The sequence below is a fragment of the Aedes albopictus genome, chromosome 2, assembly GCF_035046485.1.
Source record: "Aedes albopictus strain Foshan chromosome 2, AalbF5, whole genome shotgun sequence".
Taxonomy (NCBI): Eukaryota; Metazoa; Arthropoda; class Insecta; order Diptera; family Culicidae; genus Aedes; species Aedes albopictus.
The window spans coordinates 208,872,201-208,895,549 of NC_085137.1; the positions used below are offsets into that span (position 1 = coordinate 208,872,201).

The 23,349-nt window shown below is 38.2% G+C and overlaps 1 protein-coding gene across 15 annotated transcripts in view; it reads left to right on the top strand.

Moving 5' to 3' along the window:
• Positions 1-23,349, top strand: part of LOC109621958 (anoctamin-8) — a 121,073-nt gene that overhangs the window by 37,987 nt on the left and 59,737 nt on the right. For all 15 annotated transcript variants that reach the window (XM_029869104.2, XM_062851066.1, XM_062851067.1 and 12 more), the window contains 4 exons: positions 2,571-2,742; positions 9,359-9,440; positions 14,787-14,903; positions 15,105-15,235. In XM_029869104.2, the coding sequence (XP_029724964.1) occupies positions 2,571-2,742; positions 9,359-9,440; positions 14,787-14,903; positions 15,105-15,235 (502 nt within the window). The remainder of the gene's footprint in view (positions 1-2,570; positions 2,743-9,358; positions 9,441-14,786; positions 14,904-15,104; positions 15,236-23,349) is intronic.

Consider the following 23,349-nt stretch of genomic DNA (forward strand, 5'->3'; position numbering starts at 1 on the left):
ATCCTAGCGAATGTTTCTTTGGCAAAATTCCATTTCAATGGAAGATATTCAGATGACACTCTTTCAATTCATACAATTGTTATTTTCTTGTAAATTTAACACCAATCATTCAAGTCTTATTCATCCAAAAAACTATCAGTGTGTATTTTTTTATTTTTATTTTTATTTTTTTTTTTTTGGAGATTTTACCGCTATGCGGCATTCGTCTCTAATTTTTTTTTATTTTCCCAAAATAAATATTCCAGAAATTCCTTCATACAATTCAGAAGGTATTCCCTCGGATTTTATTGCTGAGTTTCTTTCAAATAATTTATCAAAAGTTATTTCGAAAATTCCTCTTGGGGTTTATTTGAAAAAATCTCAAAGAGTTCCTCGAAAAAATCAAATAGAAACTTCTTTAGGAATTCTATAAAATAAACAAAAATTCTTCTGGAGATTCTTGTCTAAATTTCTCGAAGGATTCCTTTATTTCTGTGGGGCGACACTAGTTTTGCCAAGCCGAAATATCCAAAAAAAAGCTGAAAAAGACGAAAACAACCTCCGATATTTCTCCAAGGACTTTATTAGATAATCTGGCAATTTTTTTCTTTCTGCAAATATTGTTTTGAAAAATATTGCGGCGATTAAGTTTAAAATCCACAAGAATACCTTCACAAATTCATTTACAGATTATTTCCATTTTTTTTTTGTATTTCTCAATACTACTATTTCACTTTTTTCCGGTGTTTCTCTTGGAAAACCTGCAGTGAATTTCTTTAGAAATTTCCGGGAGCTTCCTTCAGAAATTCTTATAGAGACTACGGCAAAAAATATATTGAAGAATTACTGAAACTCTTCAATAGATTTCCATAGTACATATTTCGTCCGTGGGTTCCTTTATAAAATCTTGCAGAGATTGCTTGATAAACTTCTTCAGGGATTTACTCAAAAATTCTATCAAGTATTCTTTCAGGAATTCTTTCAGTGGTGCTCAACAAATCCTTACAGGCATTCCTTCATGCATTTTTTCACGAACTGCTCCAGGTAATCCTGTAAGAATTGGTTCATGAGCTCCATTGGTAAGTTTTGCTTAAATGTCTCCCAGATTGTCATCAGGCATTCCTCTGGATATTCCTGCATGAATTCCTCCAGAGATTCTTGCATAATTTCATTCGATAATTCCAGCAGAGATTCTTCCAGAGATTCCAACAAAAACTCATAGAGATATCTTCAGGAATTCTTCCTGGTATTCCCACATGTCCATAGTTCTTCTAATGTTTATTGAAAATGTGTGTACAGATCTTTTGAGAAATATGATGATTGAACTTCAGAAGGAACCTTTGGTCAACTTATTGAAAAATTCTGATAAAACCAATTGAACTTATCGCCGAAAATTGGTAAAATAAATTCAGGATACTTGAAAACCCCCGAAACTCAATCAAAATATTTTTCATACAAAATTCAATTGAAAAAAAAAACAGAAAATAAGTTAGTAATTCAGAATCTGAAATATCATTTCTAATTATTGTGCTAATCTTAGTGAGATTCTTGAATGCAAAACGGGTTTGTTTCGTACTGTATTCGCACTTATCGAAATTCCTAAGGAAATACACTAATTAAAAATGCTGAGAAAGGAGAAACAGAAATCGTTTGTTTTCAATACATGAAAGTCTAATATTTAAAGAGTTAAAAAAAAAAAAACTACAATTTTTTGCAAATTAACAATGTCCAATTGTCGTGGGGAACCAATCTGGATGCTTGCCAAGGGCTCTATGGTAGGGTATCGCGCCACTTGGGCGGTGGCTTCTATATTCGTCTGTTTTCCACTATGACTCAGTCAATTGTGAACTAATTGACTTGAAATGTTGTACACGGGTAGATACTATACCTATCTCACCTCCAAAAGTTGTGTCATTTGGTTCAAATTTGACTGAGTATAGTGGAAAGCGCGATTCCCTACCACGCTACGGCTCTGAGTACGAAATGAGTATAAATAAGCGTATTTAGGGTATTAATTCCCTTCTTAAGCATGTGGCTCCCATTTTCATCCTACGAAAAACAAAGGATTGAAGCGCTGTTTGTTTTGTTTCTTTGTATTTTTTGTTAGAAGTGAGCACCCATGAAAACAAAAAGAACGGAATCAATCGGTGCCGTAATCGCTTGTTTTCGAATAGGATGAATATGGGAGCGTGAGATTAATGATGGAACACATACCCTATACTCACCTCGTGCTCACAGCTCTCTCACGACTTTGGTATGCGTGTACGACCTTTGCTTTATTCGGCAAACTTTTAGGTAGAACTACGATGTAAAAGTTCTTCATACACTGCTTTGATAGAATGCTTCTGAACTGTACTAGAAGTATGTGAGTATTCCCAACACTGGCTTTTATTGTGGCAGTGGACTGTTGAATTAAAGATCAGCACAGATATGACTGTGAGCTCATTTTCTTGATAATATCCTATATTAGGATACAGGCATACCTTCCTTTCTCTCAAATATTTCTGGGGTTCAAGTCAAACGATTTCAATAACCAAACCATGCATTTTAGATAATTGGGTAATTTTCATAGTGTTTCCTCATCCAACCAGGTTGTTCAAAGCGGCAGAGGAAGCACGTTTACCGAAAAGACTTCGAACGGACCTCGGTGGGGCACTGAAGGAGTTTACGAAACGGGAAAGCCACTGTTTCGCCCAAACAAAGGACAGCGATGGCGCAAACACGTTATTTACCTCCCAAGAACGACAGTGGCTGGTACTACAGGTAAGAGATATAAGAATAGTAGTTTTTATTTTAATATGATGGTCAGGGACGTTTTATACTTGGCTATTTACCATGTTTCGTTTCTAGGCAGCTGAAGTGGGTATACCTTCCTTTCTAGAGACATTCTGAACTAAACCTTCAATACTATTAGTTTATGTGGGAAAGTGGAGCTATCTCAGCATGGCTTTTATTTTAGGCAATTTTCCACTAAAACTACGCGGTGAGATACGAATAGTATAACCGTGTACAAGCATTCAAGTCAATTAGTTTGAAATCGGCTGACTAGTAGTAGAAAAGTGTCCAACATGTGGTTTGGCACCCTATATACATACATATTACATACAGTTATTTGCTCAACATCGCATTTAAGACAAGACATAATCAACAATAGTACGCCACAATACTTGGTTTGTGGCTGCCGCTCTCCATCCTCGGTCGCACCCAATGCTCGCCAGGTCACGCTCCACCTGGTCCGCCCATCGTGCTCTCTACGCTCCACGCCTTCTTGTACCAACCGGATTAGTAGCAAACACCAGTTTTGCAGGGTTGTTACCCGGCATTCTTGCGACATGCCCTGTCCATCGTATCCTTCCGGCTTTGGCCACCTTCTGGATGCTGGGTTCGCCGTAAAGTGCAGCGAATTCTTGGTTCATTTTTCTCTGCCACAAACCGTTCTCCTGCACACCGCCGAAGATCGTCCTTAGCATGCGTCGCTCTAAAACTCAAAGTGCTTGCAGGTCCTCCTCGATGATGCGCCTTCGAATTACACGACTCACATTGTTGTCAGCCGTTAGTAAGTTTCCAAGGTAGACGAATTCCTCCATCACCTCGAATGTATCCCCGTCTTTCGTAACATTACTACCCAGACGGATCCGGTCGTGTTCGGTTCCGCCTACCAGCATGTACTTTGCTTTTGAGGCATTCACCACCAGTCTGACCTTTGCTGCTTCGCGTTTCAGGCGGGTGTACAGTTCTGCCACCGTTTTAAATGTTCTAGCAATAATATCCATGTAATCCGCAAAACAGACTAATTAGCCGGATTTCGTGAAGATCGTACCCCGGCTGTTGAGCCCGGCTCATCGCATAACACCTTCCAGAGCGATGTTGAAGAGTAGGTATGGGAGTCCGTCACCTTGTCGCAGTCCCCGGCGAGATTTGAATGAACTGAATAGTTCTCTCGAAACCCTTACGCAGTTTTGTACACCGTTCATCGTTGCTTTTCAGTCAAGTCAGCTTCCAATGAAAGCCGCTTTCGTCCATGATTCTCCATAGCTCTGTGCGGTCGATACTGTCGTATGCCGCTTTGAAGTCAATGAACAGATGATGGGTTGGGACTTGGTATTCACGGCGTTTCTGGAGGATTTGCCGTACGGTGAAGATCTGGTCCGTTGCCGACTGGCCGTCGATGAAGCCGACTAGATAACTTCCCACGAACTCATTCGTTTTCGGTGACAGACGACGGAAGATGATCTGGAACAGCACTTTGTAGGCAGCATTCCAAAGAGCGATTGCTCTGAAGTTCTCACATTCCAAATGGTCGCATTTCTTGCGAAAGGGGCAGATTACTCCTTCCTTCGACTCCTCCGATAGCTGTTCGGTTTCCCAGATCCTAACTTTCAACCGGTGCAGACAGGTCGCCAACTTGTCGATACCCTTTATGGAAAACGTATCAATAATTTGAGAAATTGCTGTATTACTGATATTGAGATTAACAAATTATCGATTCACAATCATCACGATACTCGAAATTTCTCTAAACCTGACCTCAAATCAGGTTACCAGATTCGTAAATGCGTGAATCCCCATTATAAATAACGTGAAAAGAATAATAAATAATTCCCTAGGCACAGTCTAAAACTATTTTATTGCGCTTCATTACTCTTCGTGCTTCACCGATCAGTTGATTGACAGATGGAGATTTACCAAATCGAAAAGCCCACGCATTAATTTCTTCTTTTGTCATTATCCATACTCAAACCCAGCCTGAGTCCCATATTTGCAACATGAAAAAAAAAAACCCTTGGCGGAAATTGTACTTTCCGGCTTTCCTCACATTATTCACCAAACAGATAGGTACCCGCTATCCACGAGTGTGTTTTTCCGTTTTTGTTGCGCCCCAGCCCGACAACAACGATTCAAGACTCTTCTATTCGATGGGATTTCCTTTCCATCAAACAGATCCATAAAGTGATGTGTTCAGCGCTGGAGCCCAAATGAAGCGACAGGCTTCCTAAACAGCTGAAAATATGTTTCCATAGATTTGGAGAGGGCTTGTGTCTTCATTGACTATTTGTTCGGGTGTCTTTCATGTGTGCATACCATGATCGGGAAGCAATAAGAACAACATTACTGTATCATCATGTCACATGTTTATTGCTATTTCGTGTTCAGTTTAGTTTTATGCACAGCTTCTATGTGGGGTAATAATTTCCTGTAGAGAAAAGATTATAATTCACTTTGAACGTGGAACACTTTTTTTTCTAAAAAGTAACTTAGCCTTTTGGCTCTTTATTCTTATTTATTCTTCAGGAGTTCCTCCGGTATTCAGGAAAAGATTGGGTAAAATATCTTGGTTAATTGCGAATAAAAACTGATCAACTCAAATATAAAAAAAAAACAAACTTTTGAGAAGGATTGAAAGTTGTCGGCGCCCGTGGCGTAATGGTCACACGTTCGCTTCATAAGCGGATGGTCAGGGATTGAATCCCAGCCCCGGCACTTCGTCAGTTGCTCTTCCCTCGAAAGCGGTTGGCACTTGACCCTCTTCTGAGCTAATCGCTCTAACGGACTCGGATAATTGGGTATCGGCGAAACGGCAACTCATAATGGACCCTCAATTGGACTGGAAACAGAACAGCAGCAACACATCAACATTAGAGGTGTCCGGCCATTTGGCCGAATGCCGTTTGGCCGAATGTCGTTTGGCCGAACGCCATTTGGCCGAATGCCATTTGGCCGAAAGGGTCGTTTGGCCGAATGCCGTTTGGCCGAATTATTATCAAAAGGATTTGGAGGCGTGGGCAAACTCTGGATAACATTCTAGCTGCCAATATGATCATCAGAAATATTTCCTTCTTTTAATCATAGGCTATTCTTTCAAGTTTTACCATCAAGGGATTAGTTGGCGTTGAAACTGGGACTATTTTTGTCAGAGATTTTTCCTTCTTTGAATCAAAGGCTGTTCTTTCGAGCTATACTGATATAGGCAACAGTGGCAAGATCACTTAAGTTCATCATCCTTTTGCGGCCAAATGGCATTCGGCCAAATGGCGTTCGGCCAAATGACCCTTTCGGCCAAATGACGTTCGGCCAAACGGCATTCGGCCAAATGGCGTTCGGCCAAATGACCCGGAACCAACATTAGAGTGGGTCATCGTTTATATGGAAAAATGAAAAATTCAATGGTATCCCATCAGATCACAGCTTTTTTGATCCCATTTCAGGACCCAAATAGGTGTGCAAAATTTGGGCACGATCGGTTATGTCTACATTTTGCGCATCGCGTTTGAAGTTTGTATGGGGTTTTACATGGGCAAACACACTTTTTTTCATTTCTCTCATAACAAGCTCGACTTTTTCTAAAACCATGTAACCGATTAAGTGAAAACATAGCCTAGGGTGTTCTGAAAAACTTTGTCGAAGACCGCGAAGTGATCTGATTCTTATGAAAGAAGTTATAGCGTTGGCATTGCTTGGCGAAACAGCATGATTTTGTTGCTATTGTTATTCCTTTACATGTTAAAACATAAACACATGCATGCGGTTCATTGGTTATAACTATTTTCACAAGTATCGGATCACTTTGCGGTCTTCAACAAAGTGAAAAGCATTTAACTCATTTTGATTTTTTTTAACAAGAGAAAAAGTTACAGCGGTTTTATTTATTTTATGATTTCTCAGTAAATTTGTCTATTTTTAATATGCATCCGATTACTTTATCAATTTATTGCCGACTGTTAAAAACATATTTATATTCAAGTCAATTAGAGGGAATTTAAATGAGCTATATTTTTTCCCTCATGACCCATTTTTTAATTTGGTGCTGTTTAAATATCCTGTCACAATTGAGCTGTGATGGACAATAATGGTTGATTTAACACCTGATCCCAATTAGGCACAACTCGTTTTATAAGGTTTATTACCCTGTTGGAATTACTTCTCCCAATTTCCAAGGGCTCTAGAAACCCTTTACGAAATACCGCCAATGTATGATGGGACAGCACTCCGCGGTTGCAGAGTAAATGCTCGACAGTTTCGTTTTCCGTTTGACAGAAACAACACTCAGAGGATTGGATTTTTCCAATCTTACTTAGATGATATTTACTCGGGCAGTGGCCAGTCATCAGACCCTGAGATCTCTTTTGTTTAGATTCAATAAGGACCTGGCTTTCTCTACACTGGGTTTTATGAACCCTTTCGCTTGCTTGGATGTATCCGTGACATTCCCATTAGATTCTACCATTCTGCCGTGGACATTTCCCAAGTTTTTAGTTTCATCCGAAGAGCACACTCAGGAACTCCACAGAAAGGTTCAGGGCCTACAAAGCTTGATGCCGCACCCTGTCTGAATAAATTGTCGGCGTTTTTAACGGGGAATTTCCCAAAATTCCACAATGACCGAGCACCGAGTATAAAGTTACCTCGTTCCTACTGGCTAATTGCTTCAGAGAAATAATGCCATTTAAAGAAGGTTCCGTAAGATTTATTTTTAACCTTCTTATAAAAGGTACAATAACAGCTTTTCAGTTTTTGAAGGGTTTACGTTTATTCCCTCCTCTCGGCACCATTTGAAGGTAACATTCAACGCAGATTGTAGGCGGTTGGATATCGTGTTCTCATATTTTCCACGTATCAGAATAGCTACATCATCTGCGAATCCAATAACCTCAAAGCCTTGATTGAAGAGCTTTTTAAGGAGTTCGTCCACTAACAAAGACCACAATAAGGGCGATAGTACTCCTCCTTGAGGACAGCCCTTTACAGATCTGACTGATAGTTTCGCACCTCCAAGAACGGAAGAGATCTCTCGATCTGGCATCTGATAGCAGATAACTGCAAAGCGTAAGATCTAAAACTTTCTGTCGAATAGAATTAATAAAAGTTGGAGTATCCCCTTTATTGCATATGCCCATGTTATAAGACGAAATGTAATTGAGGAGATCCTCACCTCTTTTATTAATATCTGTACTGCTCCATATGATATGATGAGCATTTGCATCGCACCCTATTACAAATTGAGTGTTTATTTTTTTTGCAATAACTAACAAAACTTACGACCAAAGATGGAGGCACATCATCAACGTCTCCTGGAAAATATGCAGAAGCAATGCATACCTCAGTTTTTCCTGGATTGTTGGAACCTCCATTTTAATCGCAACAATGTCTCTTGTAATGAAGTCAGTAATTCGGACAAATTTTATTCTTCTACTTACTAAAATGGCTGTTCTTCGATTAGACTGACTTTCGTCATACAAGCCTACTACAATTCTGCAAAGAGCAACCCATTACCCTTCCACTATTTACCCAGGGTTCTTGAATTAAGCCCACGTCCAACTGTTCTCTAATAAATCTCCTGCTGAGCACAGCTGAAGCACCCTTCGCGTGGTGAAGATTTGTTTGAATAATTTTCATGGTTTTTATCATTTTTTTTCACTATTTACAGGAGAAAAATAAAGTCCACTGCGTCATTGCTCCGTTTAACACAGTAAGGGAGAAATACTGTGGAGGGTGCCCTGGTACTCTTTTGTTTACATATGTTACATACGGTGTTTGGTAAAGTTAGGCTTGAAATGGTCAAAATTTCATTGCATTCGGTTCATTGAATCCGGAGATATAACAGCTCGAAGTTGGCTATCGGATAATTATACCTTTTTCTAGATTATTTGTAATTTCGTTCAGAATAGCCCGATGTTTCCCAAATTATGACCAAATTTTTTTTTCCTCCCCTGTTGGGGAGATTAAGCCACTGTGTCCAATTGGCTGAACTTGTGGCATAAGCAATTACACAAAAGTAGTTGATCTACTTTCAGTGAAAATTTGAGAATATTTGATGCACTTTTCGAGAAGTTACAACTACTTGAAAGTCTGCAATTCTGAAAAGTGGAAATTTTGCTTGTCCCGATTATTTTGTCTATCCCCTGTACCAGCCACAACCTAACTAAGGAGTTTTGTGCAATTTTCATTATAATATATCATATATACGTAGGAATATAACACGAAATCGTGTGATAATCAAGGGGTGTACACTACATTTGCAGCTATATCTCCGAAATATTCTATTATAACATAACCTCCATACCTATATGCATATGAAAGCACAACTAATCCCCTTGATAAAACCATATTTATGTTGAAAATCCACCCACTGGGTCAAAAGATATGAGTAAAAAAGTATGCAAAAAAGTTGTCCACATGAAATTTCGTTAGTATCTTTTCTCCCATTTTTCAGTTTAACACTCACTTTTCTCGGTGGTTAAGTACACGGCCGTAGTACACGGCCGGAAATCGAAAGTGTTCTTGAATTTTTGAGCCTGCAATTTAGTTCTTATCCTGCTCGATGATGATTCACGACTGGTCCTTAAATTTCTTTCGCTTTTTCCCTTTCCACGTGAACCAGGTACTACAAGGACTGAGAGCCGGAGCTTCGGATCTGAAAGCACTACAAGGAAGGGCACAGGTCGAGGAGGGTCAGAGCATAGGTGAGTACCATCTGTTCGGTTCGTGCATGCTTGTTTGTGGTGGCTACATAGCTCTGGGAATGGGGTTAAAGTGGGGAAGCCCGCCTTAGGGAAAACATAAGCTGCTGGCAGAATTGAAGATGTCTTCACCCTTGTCACTCGTCGCAGCACTTGAAGCTTGAAGCTCATCTGTTGGAAGAGAAACTTGGTGTGCGATCACTTGATTTGTTGGCACGTTTCTGAGAAATAGCACACTGACGTGCCAGTGACGATGTGTACTTTTCAACACGGATAGTTTGGGACTATGTTCCGGATGTTTTTATGGATTTTTTTTAGTTTTTGAACAACATCCATCAGAGAATATCTCAGAAAATTCTAAAACCGCAGTTTTATTTTAAATGTGGAATATTCTTTGATATTCACTTACTAGGGCTGACACGTTGAATTCTTTCTTATTATGGCATACCTGTTGTTAAATTTGTTCGTTGCTTAATGATAGTATTCGTTTGCTTAGTGTAATCTACTTATATAGGGTAAGATGCAAATTTTCAAGCTTTCGTTGTTTTCAATTTGTAAGGCACTTAAAGTGTTAACAGCAACTAAGCAATATTTGCTTATTAATTCAGCGGAAACATACATGAAAATAACACATTTTCATCGATGTTCAGCATTTTTAAAAGTTTGTTCGAAAAACAGAAATGGTGTAAAAAGGCCATCAGCCACAGGTTAAAACGCCACTATGATAATTATCATAGAAGCAAAGGCATCAACCACCATTCTTAATCCTCTTGGAAACACATGGCTGACAGCAAAATCAGCAGTAAAACTCTATAGAAAGCTTGAAAATCCGAAAGTTGCCCATAGTTTCAGGAATTTCTTGGGGAATTGTTTTAGATACATGCAGAATAGACCTGTTCACTTTGAAACTTTTTTTCTCCGATTCTCCGTGACACATCACATTATCAATCCACATGTAAGAACAAGTCTTCAGTCCAAAATTGAGCCAAATTGATAAAGATTTAAAGGTGTATCAAATAGATTTTGTTTTTTTTAGCCGTTTTCACAGAAATTTACTCAAAAATTCACAAAATTTCTCCGAAAAGGTGCCGGAGATACCGTTAAAATATAGTTAGAACAATACTCTACAACTTTGCCGAAGACACTATGATGTTTGATAGGGCCCATATAGCCGAGGCGGTAAACGCACGGGTATTCAGCATGACCATGCTGAGGGTGACCGGTTCGTTTCCCGGTCGGTCCAGGATCTTTTCGTAAAGGAAATTTCCTTGACTTCCTTGGGCATAAAAGTATCTTCGTGCCTGCCACACGATATACACATGCAAAATGGTCATTGGCAGAGCAAGCTCTCAGTTGATAACTGTGGAAGTGCTCATGGAACACTAAGCTGAGAAGCAGGCTTTGTCCCAGTGAGGACGTTACGCCAAGAAGAGAGGAGAGACTATGATGTTTAAATTGCGTATTTCGAAGTTATTCAACAATTTTCGTTAAAAAATTACGAAAAACACGATATTTTTACTGTTTTACATATAAAAGTCATGTAATTTTACATTAGGGGGATTCACTAAACAGCGTAAACTGATTAAACTGATTAAACGTCGCAATCACCAAGGCAATCTTTGATTATTTCATTCGCAAAATCGTGAAACATTTCAAATAAACAGAAAATCATGGCTTACGCAGCAATTTAATCTGTTTCGTGAATACCCCTATTATTTTACGTGACTAACTTAATTAGCTATTACTCCTTTGTCTAACGAACATTTCGTCCATACATCGTTTTTGTGCTGGAATTCGTTTTCATTGACTAATTATCAAAAGTATGTCACGCTGATACTAAAAATCGCACAGAGTTACCAGCACGAATTAAACAAAGTTACCCATGATTAAGATGTCATGCCATCGTATTCTGATGTCTTTCGATTTAAGTATCAGAAATGGTGCAGATGATAAGGCTCGAGCCTACGGATCAGAAGGTCCCAGGTTCAAGCTCAAATACATGATAAACTTTTTTTCTATCTTTGTAGCCATGACTTACACGCAATCTCCCAAATAATAATGATCGGACCTACCAATTAAGCCCATTCCAGGACTAGCTAGATATTTGGTTTACTTGTTGACAATAAATCGTGTCGACGAGATCAGCTGGGCAAAATATTGAGCATCTGTTTGATAACGATCAATTTAGCTAAAACAATTCAATACGATGATGGAACTGTTTCTGGAAACAACATTTTTCAGACAACTGTGGGTGGAGCTTACTTGTACATATCTATCTACCCACAAATCAACACAACTACACGATGAAGGGAAACTTCATTCTTACTATGGTTTCGAAACAAGGCTATTCTTCATTACACCAAAAAAGCAAGCCATGAAAATGTTTGACAATTCACAGGTCATTTTGACAGACCACACACATGCACGAAAAAGACGGATAAAATATTCTACTTTATCGATCTTGTTGCTGTCCTTTTCATGCTTATGTTACATCTGTCAAAATGACCTGAAATTTGTCAGTCATTTTGAGGTTAGGTTCGTTGGTTCTTCTTCTTCTTCTTTATGGCTCTACGTCCTCACTGGGACTTGGCCTGCCTCGCTTCAACTTAGTGTTCTTTGAGCACTTCCACAGTTATTAATTGAAGGGCATTCTTTGCCTGCCATTGCATGAAATTGTATATTGTGAGGCAAGGACAATGATACACTATGCCCAGGGAGTCGAGAAAATTTTCCCGACCGGAACGGGAATCGAACCCGCCGTCTCTGGATTGGCGATCCATAGCCTTAACCACTAGGCTAACTGGAGACCCCGGTTCGTTGGTGAAATGGTTGGTGTAATGAAGAATGATGCCGAATTGCAATTAGATTCAATGCGTAGTTTCATTAACTTATAGTTGGATCGAGACGCAAAAAATCCTATTCCTGGATTCGAACCTTGAATCTTCGAATCGACAATCTCATGCTCAACCATCTGCACCAATTTGAAACTAATGAAAATGTGACAAAGAAGTGTAATGACGTTTTAATCATGGGTAACTTTGATTTATTTTATTCTGGCAACTCTGTACAGTTTTTAGTATGAACGTGACAAACTTTTGATAATTAATCAATGAAAACAATTTCCTACACTAAAATGATGTATGGACGAAATGATCGTAACACATAGGAGCAATAGCTCATTAAATTAGTCACGTAAAACAATGTAAAATTACATAACTTTTACATTAAACATCGTAAAAATATTGTATTTTTTCGTGATTTTTTAACGAAAATTGTTTAATAACTTTGAAATACGCAATTTAAACACCGTTCTGGATGGGATGCACCACCTCAGCAAATCCGCTTCTGCAACACCTACCTGTGATATTAGATTAAGATACATATTTTCCTCCAACTATCCCTAAACTCTATTAGCTAATTCAAAGGTTTTTTTTTTTCGTAATTTTTCCTTTAGTTGATTATTTTTTATCTGAATTTGTATCCTAATCGCCGATAGTCTTGCAAATCTCGAACTATATAGCTGCTGAAAGGTTACCCATATCTCAGCTAGTGTAAATTATTTGTACCCATGTGTTATTGAATTAATATTGAATAAAACTAATAAATAAATAAATAATAAACACCGTAGTGTCATCGGCAAAGTTGTAGAGTATTGTTCTAACTATATTTTAACGGTATTTTCGGTACCTTTTCGGTGCAATTTTCTGGATATTTGAGTATATTTTCGTGAAAATACTCGAAAAAACACAAAACTGATTTGATACACCTTTAAACCTTTATCAATTTGGCTCAATTTTGGACTGAAGCTTTGTTTTTGCATGTGGATTCATAATTTGATGAGACACGGGTAGGTAAAAAAAGTGAACAGGTCTAATGCAGAACTATTTATAGAATTTCTCCTGGAATTCTTTCAATTAAAACCGTAGCATGTTTCAAACAGGCTTTATTGGGTATTTCTATATTTGGGAAGAGGATTTTTGCGAGAAAATAAGTTTTCAAAATTCGATATTTTTAATATTTTCTATTGAAATTTCTTTTGTGTCATAAATGATTTTCCCAAAGAGTTATTCTGGATAGTATTTCAGTGATTGTTTCAAGAGCTTGCTAAGGAATATCTCTTGAATTTATCTAATCTTTTCTTCTAAAATACCTGCAATAATTCTTCAAGATACCTTAAAGAATTAGCATAGAATTTATCATACTGATGAATGATTTTTCACGATGTTTTTAGTTCTCCAAGAAGTGCTGCAGGAATTAAGGATAATCTTTTCATCACTCTCATGAGGCTGGTCAAATTTGCCCCGATGGGCACTGAATTTAATACAATATAAAGCATTGTCCAGTTAGAATCCGGACGCAAAGGATAATTTATTGTGACGCTCTCAATGATCATAATCATATTTTTTTACAGCAGTCTGATCATAAACAAGTCCTCTATTGATGGTGAAAATTTCATCGATTTTCTTGCTACGAGTGAAAAGTTATTTCAGATTGAAGACAAGTAAAGGAAAAAAATCTTGCACAAACACGCTGAAAATTAAGCGTGGTCAGGTACGACAGTTGCGAAAAATGTTAATGTCTCCATAACCATTATGTGTGATGTGCACAGATGTTGTTAACCATGCCATGAGGAAGTGCCCAAGGAAGATTGAAGTTTATGTTCATGGATAAATCTGCTTGGAATTCCAAGATTTGCCAGGAAGTTCGAGCTCTGGACATCGTTTTCTCACATCACGATTTTGACACCAAATGTGTACAAAGGTGATAACCTCAAGAATCGCGTGCTGCTTTTCAAAAATGCACACAAGGGATCTGTAGAGGTTTGAGCTAATTTGGTGAGCTATCACGACAGCCTGAGATGTGTAGTGGTGTCATCACTGTTGCATAGTGTTTATTAACGAAAAAACACTCAAATTTCGCTTCTTTGGAATTCACTGAATAGCCCTTAATTTCGCAAGAAGAGAAATATTTGGCAAAGTTTCTTTGGAATCCTAATCAGATTGGTAGAGGGTCTCAGGACACTACAGAGATGACCTGATTGTTAAACAAATTCGCCGAAGGGGTTGTTGTTAAAATTTACTACCATTGTGCAGATTTTTAAGGAAGTGATCACGGAAAAATCGAGAAAATGTATTAAAAATTAAATTAAATAATTTTAATGATATTTTTCCATGAAACTACAGTAAATTATCTTTGTTTTGAGGGCTTCACCTTTTCTGTTTGTTATTCCACCTCTAAGATATAAGTGATTATCCGCGTCCGGATTCTAACTGGACAATGCTTTATAGTTCATACTAAGAGTGCATAATTCTCGCTATTTTCCCTTCCACTCATTTCCATTCTCAACAGTGGCCGCCTGGCAGGAGCTGGGCCTGATAACACAAGTGTTTCCTCTACACGAAACAAGCGCCTTACAACAGTTGCAGTCCAGTTGGGTCCGGAAGTTTTTTGCACCCCAGCCGTTAGGTAATTACTGCAAAAGTGTCATGCCATGCCAGCTTCTCGACGACTCGACGGACGCTCCACGTAGTACTTATGTGCAATGCTTTCCATTCTACATCATTTTCCGTCGTGGGCAGAAGTTGGGAAGAAATATTGCGTAATCTAATTTGCAATGTTTTGTTTTTTTTCTTTTTCTTCGGAACTTTTCTTCTCATCTACCGGCAGATGATATTGCGGCGTACTTCGGAGTGAAAGTTGCTTTATATTTTGCCTGGTTGGGCCATTATACGTGCGCCCTGTGTGTTCCTGCCGTGCTAGGGACGATTCTGTATGTCGGCCTGTGGGGTCGCGGACAGGTAAGTGGCATAAACATTATAAAAAATAGTTTGTATAATTGGAGTGCATATTTTCCATTAACCCTCAGAGCCCCAGGACAAACTTTTTATTTTTAATCGGCTGATACTCAGGATCTGTAAAATATAAAAATAAGCAGTTTTCACTATAATCGATGGGAAGAGTTGTACTTCATGCAAGGGTAGTTGTCAAACCGGAAGTCCATGCTTGAACCTGATTTTGCACCGGAAATAAGTGTTCCCTGGTGCTATGTTTGGCAATATGTTCTACAGCTGCCTTTAGGCTACTTTTTCAATAATTCGCTGTTAATTCTCGGTAGATCAATCAAGGTGGAATCTAAATCAGGTTTTAAATTTCTTAGCGAAGCGTGCTTTTACAAATTGGAATCAATTTTGTAAAAATTGGGACAGAAACCGATAAACGCCTAAAAGTATGCAATGCTCTAGTAATAATTCTTTGGCTAAAAGTATGACCCGTGTTTGAATTTTAGGTGGATTAATCACATGAGCGATACTTTTAAAAGAACGACTCAAATATACGAAAAAAATTGTTCAGACACCAAACTTCTAAAATCATCTTTTCAGGTGCATAATGATTATGATCACGAAATTGGGTCTTAGGGAGTCCTGCCGGAAGTACACTCCTGGGACCAAGTTTCAGATGCATCTCATGCCAGAAAGCAGCCTCAGCATTGTGTTCTTGCGTTGGCCTACCATTTCAAGTTGTTGAAGATTTCAGAATTATTATAAAATACCAGATTCATAGACGACTCGCCAAAACATTGCCCCAGGGAACACTTATTTCCGGTGCAAAAACAGGTTCAAACATGGACTTCCGGTTTGACAACTACTCTTACATGAAGTACAACTCTTCCCATCGATCATAGTGAAAACTGCTTATTTTTATATTTTACAGATCCTGAGTATCAGACGATTAAAAAAAAGAAGTTTGTCCTGGGGCTTTGAGGGTTAAACTTGGAAACTTGGGAACATTTGTTTGGAATACAAAACACAGCGCAACATTTTTTTGTCTCATGAGCAAACTTATGTGTCTCCGAAGGATTTTGGGCCGCTGAATCCGAATCCGGGCTCAGATTTGCTCCAACACGTCACAATTTTGAGCTATACCTCAATTTATAGGGCAAAATATGCGATTTTGAGCTTTTTTGACTGCAAGCCATTAAGCTTGGAAATATTTTTTTTAAGCAATCAAAAGGTTAATTGGTCAATTAACATCTAAATTAACGACTTATGCAAAATATTTCGTTTTACCTAATCAAATTTGATAGATTTAAGCATTTAATGTTAGTATGAAAACTTGCATGCAACTTTTGAAGGATGACTTGTATGGTAAATATCGTACCTAAAATAAATCGCTTAAAACTATCAAATTCGATTTGGTAAAACGAAATATTTTGCATGAGCCGTTAATTTAGATGTTAATTGACCAATTAACCTTTTGATTGCTTAAAAAAATATTTCCTAGCTTAATGGCTTGCAGTCAAAAAAGCCCAAAATCGCATATTTTGCCCTATAAATTGAGGTATAGCTCAAAATTGTGACGTGTTAGAGCAAATCTGAGCTTGGATTCGAATTCAGCGGCCCAAAATCCTTCGGAGACACATAAGTTTGCTCTTGAGACAGACAAAAAGTTAATTTTTGTTACGCTGTGAAATCAGTATAACATGTATTGATTCATTACCTTGGACAGAGCGTATTGAAGATGTCTCATTTAATCGTTTTTTACGTCAAATGCATGCAGACTTACTACATGTATACTGCCTACTTATGATCGTGAAACTACCCTATATGAATAGGAATCCCAGCAAATATGGGACTGATATGCTATTATAGGGAGTATACATTTAGGTGAACTACAAATCGTTCCGTTGAACTTACGCTGAACGAGTCCCTTAAGGCACTATCCTGGGTCTGATGTTATGGAATGTTATGTACAACGAGGTGCTGAGTCCCCTGTGGGCGTGGCAAATGACTATGCCGACGATATTACCATAGACTTATTTAAATACCTCGATGTACCAAAGAAAACCATTAAATTTTGTGTGTCCTGTCCGGTACCCAATAATATTAATTACCGTGTATTTTTCCGTGTAAATTGCCTATTGTGTAAATTATATTTAGCGTGTTACACCAATCTGATATTAAAGGACTAAACATAAACTACGTAATTGGGTATCGAGGATTGTTCACAATCTGCGAACTTGACTGCGGAAAAAATCACGACCATGACGTCGCTGATATTACGGTGGAGGTCTACGGCGAATCGATAGAAGAATTGGAAATAACTGCAGCCCACTCCATTGTAGTTTATCTTTTTCATTGCCTATAGGAGATGACCCTCAACCCCACATTACCTGGATTTGAGCCGTTCGGGTGTTTTATTATCCCCCTTTGCTTAAAAAAAGATGTCAAATACCGATGGTAATACTTAGATTACTTCTTGGTCTACAAAAAGTGTTAACAGCATTGGGGTAGATACCCACCTTTCTCATTATACCATTACAATTACACGGTCCGACATTTTTTTTGTCCAGCTCCAAATTTCACTTTTTCTGATTGCTCTCGACTAGAAACTCATAAATCTGAAGTTTTGACCCTCCCCCTCCTGGGAGAGGGGAGGGGAATTGATTGAAAATTTTGGAAAATCAAAAAATTTCGAGGTTTTTCGATCGCCATTTTGGCTAAATGCACGATATCGAAAAAGGAAAAGGTTGACCACGGAGCTTTAGGGGTTGTGCAACTACCAACATAATTTCACGAAAATCCTTCAAGCCGTTCTCGAGAAACGGTGTTTTTACGAAAAGATGTTTTAGAGATTTCTTATATTGCACGCAAAGAATACAACTTCTATATGACATAATTGCTGATTTAACCATACCGTTTAGCATCATGGTGTCTTCGAGGAAGTTTTTCACTACAATAACGTGCCTCTTTTAACCTGTTGGTAAAAGTGGTTAATCCTCCTAAAAGTGAGATAGAAAATTTACTTTTTGAATTTTTTAAGATACAAGGTTGATGTCTTCACAAGAGTTGTAGAAAACGCTGTTCTGAATAACTTTGTCGAAGACGCCAAATTCGTAACTCCGTTAGATTTCACGATACGTTACGTTTTTATTACCGGCGGCCCCTTGGAAGTGTTTTTTTTTCTCAATAACTTCTTTCACTTTTGATTCCACAATTCTATTCTCACAGTCTCCAATAGGTCAATCATTTTGACTTTCTAAATAAGACAGTTACTTGAACTTTCGCATTTGTACAATCGCATTTGTACCCATTGACACATGGGCCGGGACGAAGAGCTAGACTTCCCTTCCTAAGTAAGACGTGATAAGATATTTTTGTCTCACCGAGTGAGGTGAGAGGTAACCAAGTTGTTGTAGTACACAACAAAAGCAATAGATAAAAACAAAATAAGCAGTGCACAATGATACAGAGCCGTTTCTTGCTGGACGAAAAGTATAACGGTCAAATTATAAGTTTTTGATTTACGCAAAGATGTAGAAGTTTCTTCAAATTTTTTTATACTTTTTTAATATTGGAGGTCCAAATTTTTCTTGAGATCAAATTATCAACTTTTTTTATATATATAGAGCAATTAATGTTCCACAAATCTCTGAATACTTTTTATACTTGTTATATCATACATTAGTGTTTAAGACTCAAATCTCGTATCCTTTTATTGTTTCGTAATTATGGCCATTTTTATATGAAAAATACCATAATCTCAAAATTTGCTTAATCACATTAAACAAAAAAAAAACATTTTTTTAGTTTTTTCGCCATTGAAAAGTGAAAATTAGATCTTTTGTACAACACTAATAAATTGAAAATCCACTCGAACCATCATAAGATAAGAAGTGCCAAAAATAAACTATTTTTGGAAGAAACCCAAGAATAACTTTTTTAAATTGGCTTATTAAAAACTCCCTAATTTTACCTATTTTGACAACATACCTTAATCTAATAGTTAAGGTGTAAAGCTTTCAGTCAAGCTATAGATACGGTACTGGACCATTGTACAGTGATTCATTGTTCCATGGTGAAAAAAGAAGAGGAATGTGGATCAATGCACGGGTTCAATCGATTGTTTTTTGTGCGGAGCCGTGTTATCTAGGTGGCCATGAAAACAAGTTCATTCTGTGTAAACATGGCACCGCCCAAACGCCAAATAAGTGAGCTTGTGCAAAAGTTCATATTTTTTTTAAAATTCAGCCATTCCACAAGAAACCAATATTTTTTTTTCCTCTTCTGTAGAGCCTTTTAACCACTGCGTCCATTATTTAGGAATATTGTGGTATGACCCATATTTAATTTGGTGCTAATCGATTATCCTGTCACAATTGAGCTGTGATGGACATTGGTTGATATAGCACTCGATCCCAACTAGGCACAACTCGTTTTATAAAGTCTATTACCCTGTTAGGATTACTTTGCCAAACTTCCAAGGGCTCTAATAACCCTTTTCCAAATATTGACAACCTTTGATTGGATAGCTCTCCACAGCTGCAGAGTAAATGTTCAGCGGTTTCGTTTTCACCTTGACAAAAACGACACTCAGATGATTGGATTTTTCCAATCTTGTGTAGATGGTACCTACTGGGGCAATGACCGGTCATCAGGCCCGTTATTACCCTCAGGTCTCTCTTGTTTAAATTTAAAATGGTCCTGTCTTTTGCTGCACTAGGTTTTATAAATCTTTTTGCTTGTCTGGATGTATCCGTGGAATTCCAATTGGTTTCTACCATAGACATTTCCCATATTTTTAGTTTCGTCCTAAGAGTACACTCAGGAACTCCACAGAATGGTTCAGGGCCTACGAAGCTCGATGCTGCACCCTGTCTGGCTAGATTGTCGGCGTTTTCATTTCCCTGAATTCCGCAATGGCCGGGCACCCAGTATAATGTTACTTCGTTCCTACTGGCCAACTGCTTCAGAGAAAGAATGCATTCCCACACTAGCTTGGACTGGCACGTGAATGCCCTTAGCGCATTTAGAGCAGCTTGACTGTCTGAGAAGATGCAGATTTTTGCAAATCTGTAATTTCTCCTCAGGCAAGTATTAGCACACTCTAATATGGCTTGAATCTCTGCTTGAAACACAGTGGGACTACATCCCATTGGTATAGCTTTACTTATACCTGGGCCAAAAACTCCAGCACCAGTATTTTCCCCCATCTTAGACCCATCAGTATAAAATACAATAGAACCTGGACGTAAGCTTGGCCCACCAGAATCCCAAATATTGCGGCTTGGTTTAACCACATCAAAGGGAACATCATAGTTGGTCTTCGTTATCATCCAATCCTCTACTGTTTTAATATCTGAGTTTAAATTGAAGTCTTTGGCGATCTTCAAATGTCATACTAGATCACCTTCTAGCAGTTTGTTGTGACGCAGAAACTGCAGGGCACTTGCAGTTGAACAAATTGGTGCAATGGTAACATATTGAGAAGGGCATCTAATGCAACCGATGGTGTGCTTTTCATTGCCCCTGTAATTGATATACATGCAAGTCTTTGAAGCTTGCTTAGCTTCTTTTGAGCGGTTACCTCGATTGTTTTAGGCCACCATACAAGTGAAGCATATGTAACTTTTGGCCGGACTATTGCTGCGTAAATCCAGTTTGTCATGTTTGGTCTCAGCCCCCAGGTTTTCCCCAAGGCTTTATTGCAAACCCAAAGGGCATTTGTACCCTTAGTTAATATCTTGTTTAGATGAGAATTCCAATTCAATCTTTTGTCCAAAATTACACAGAGATGTTTAACTTCTTCCGAGAACTGAATTTGAACTCCATCTAAAGAAGGTTGGGTAAGATGTAATTTCTTCCTTCTAGTAAAAGGAACGATAACAGTTTTAGAAGGGTTTACGCTTAACCCCTCTTTCCTACACCATTTGAGAGTAACATTCAGCGCATGTTGAAGCCGATTTGAAATCATAGTATCATATTTCCCACGTACCAAAATGGTCACATCATCTGCGTATCCTATCACCTCAAAACCTTGATTTATTAGCTTTTTAAGGAGTTCGTCCACTACCAAAGACGACAGTAAGGGCGATAGTACTCCTCCTTGAGGACAGCCCAATATAGTGGACGCTATATTTGATGGGGCTTTCGTTCATTGAAAAGTATTAGATCATATTTTATTTTTATGTTGACAGTACAGTAATTAATTTTAACCCTTCAATACCCAACCCCGACTTAGGGTGGGGTATAGTTTGAACATTTTTGTATTTTATATCTGATAGCTAGGATTGTTAAGCATATCTGAAAATATTTTTTGCAACTCGGCACTATAATATTATTTTTTATACTTGCCGTTTCGGTAAGGTAACGGCCTACTTTTCCGCACGATACCAAACAACTCATTTCAATTGCATTATGAGTCTTAAGGCGAAACTGGAAGCATTTCCTCATTTTTTTTGGTTTTTGATTTTTTTTATTAAATAACGAAGCAATATTTTCAAAATCGGTTTTCGTACACATGTCTGCCGTGAATCGCAAGTCAGTCCCATATGTAAAAAGTAGGCATTGAGAAAATGGCCTCTGAAGTTTTCAAATTCGATTTCCATGCGAAACTCTAAAAAATCGTCATGAATTGAAAACTTCTGCGATCAACATGAAACTTTCACATATTGTTTCAAACGTGAAAACGTAACAGTGAAAAATATAAAACTGGCTAAAATAGTGTTAGGTTTTGTACTGGAGGGTGCACAAGTTCGTAATGGGACTGACTTGCGATTACATTTCATTATGGGACAATCTGACTTGGTGTTGTTTTTCAATTTTACTGAACCAACTATATATTTTTTTGCACGCAACTGAAAGATCATCCGAAGAAAGCTCGAAAACGGCCATTAACTCATTTTTGCCCAAAATGCAGATGGGACTGACTTGCGATTCACGGCAGTGTAGAGTATGAGTCAAAGTATCTTCTGAATTTTTTTGAGGTGGAAAATGTTTTCCATTTTTTGCAGAAACCATTTTTTTTGTGAAATTTTATTCAAAAATGGTTTCTGCAAAAACGAAAAACATTTTCCACCACAAAAAAAAATCAGAAGATACCCTGATCCATACTCTACATATGCACGAAAACCGATTTTGAAAATATTGATTCTTTATTTAATAAAAAAAAATCAAAAACCGAAAAGTGAGGAAATGCTTCCAGTTTCGCCTTAATGCAATTGTTTGATTGACAACCTCAGATTCCACGGCTAGAGCTTGAAAAGCTGTGACGGTTAAACTGTCTTTTATCATGTGCGAACTTTTTCCCCAAGTATAGGGCAAATGTTCGCATTGAAGTACTTGCATTTAAAGCTTTATTACTAGAGCTACAAAAAGAACTCGATAAAATCTAGTACTATGTTTTGAAGGTTGCATGATAGGGAATCGTTAAGCAATGAAAAACGAAATTATTGTCTTTCCGCTTAATAGTTATTTTGTGAAGACTGTTAGGAGCGAACTTTTGCCCCACACTACTTAGAGTTCTGCGAAGTCCAAACTAAGCACGATTTCCTGCCACAATGCGCCTCTAAATTTCTCTGCTGGTGTCGTTGTCGGCGGTAACCAGTGAGCCCAAATACACGATTTCATCACCGTCGATATAAATTCGGGGTGGCGGGTGCGGTAATTCCTCCCTGGAGCCCTTTGCCATCATGTACTTTGTCTTCGACACATTAATGACTAATCCGATTCGCCTGGCTTCACACTTTAGCCGGATGTACGTTTCCGCCATCGTCTCAAATTGACGTGCAATAATATCAATATCATCAGCGAAACCAAGCAGCTGAACGGGCTTCGTGAAAATCGTACTACACGTGTTGATCCCCGCTCTCCTAATTACAACCTCTAAAGCAATGTTGAACAGCAAGCACGAAAGACCATCACCTTGCCGTAACCCTCTGCTAGATTCGAAGGGACTCGAGATACCTGATATTCGAACTACGCACATCACTCGATCCATCGTTGCCTTGATCAATCGTATCAGTTTATGCGAGGTATGCACTTCAAACGGAATTGCTCAAGTAATTTTCGTTCAGTGCATTATTTTTCCATGACTGGAATGGTCAAGAAATTTAACACAGCAAGCCTATTTTGAT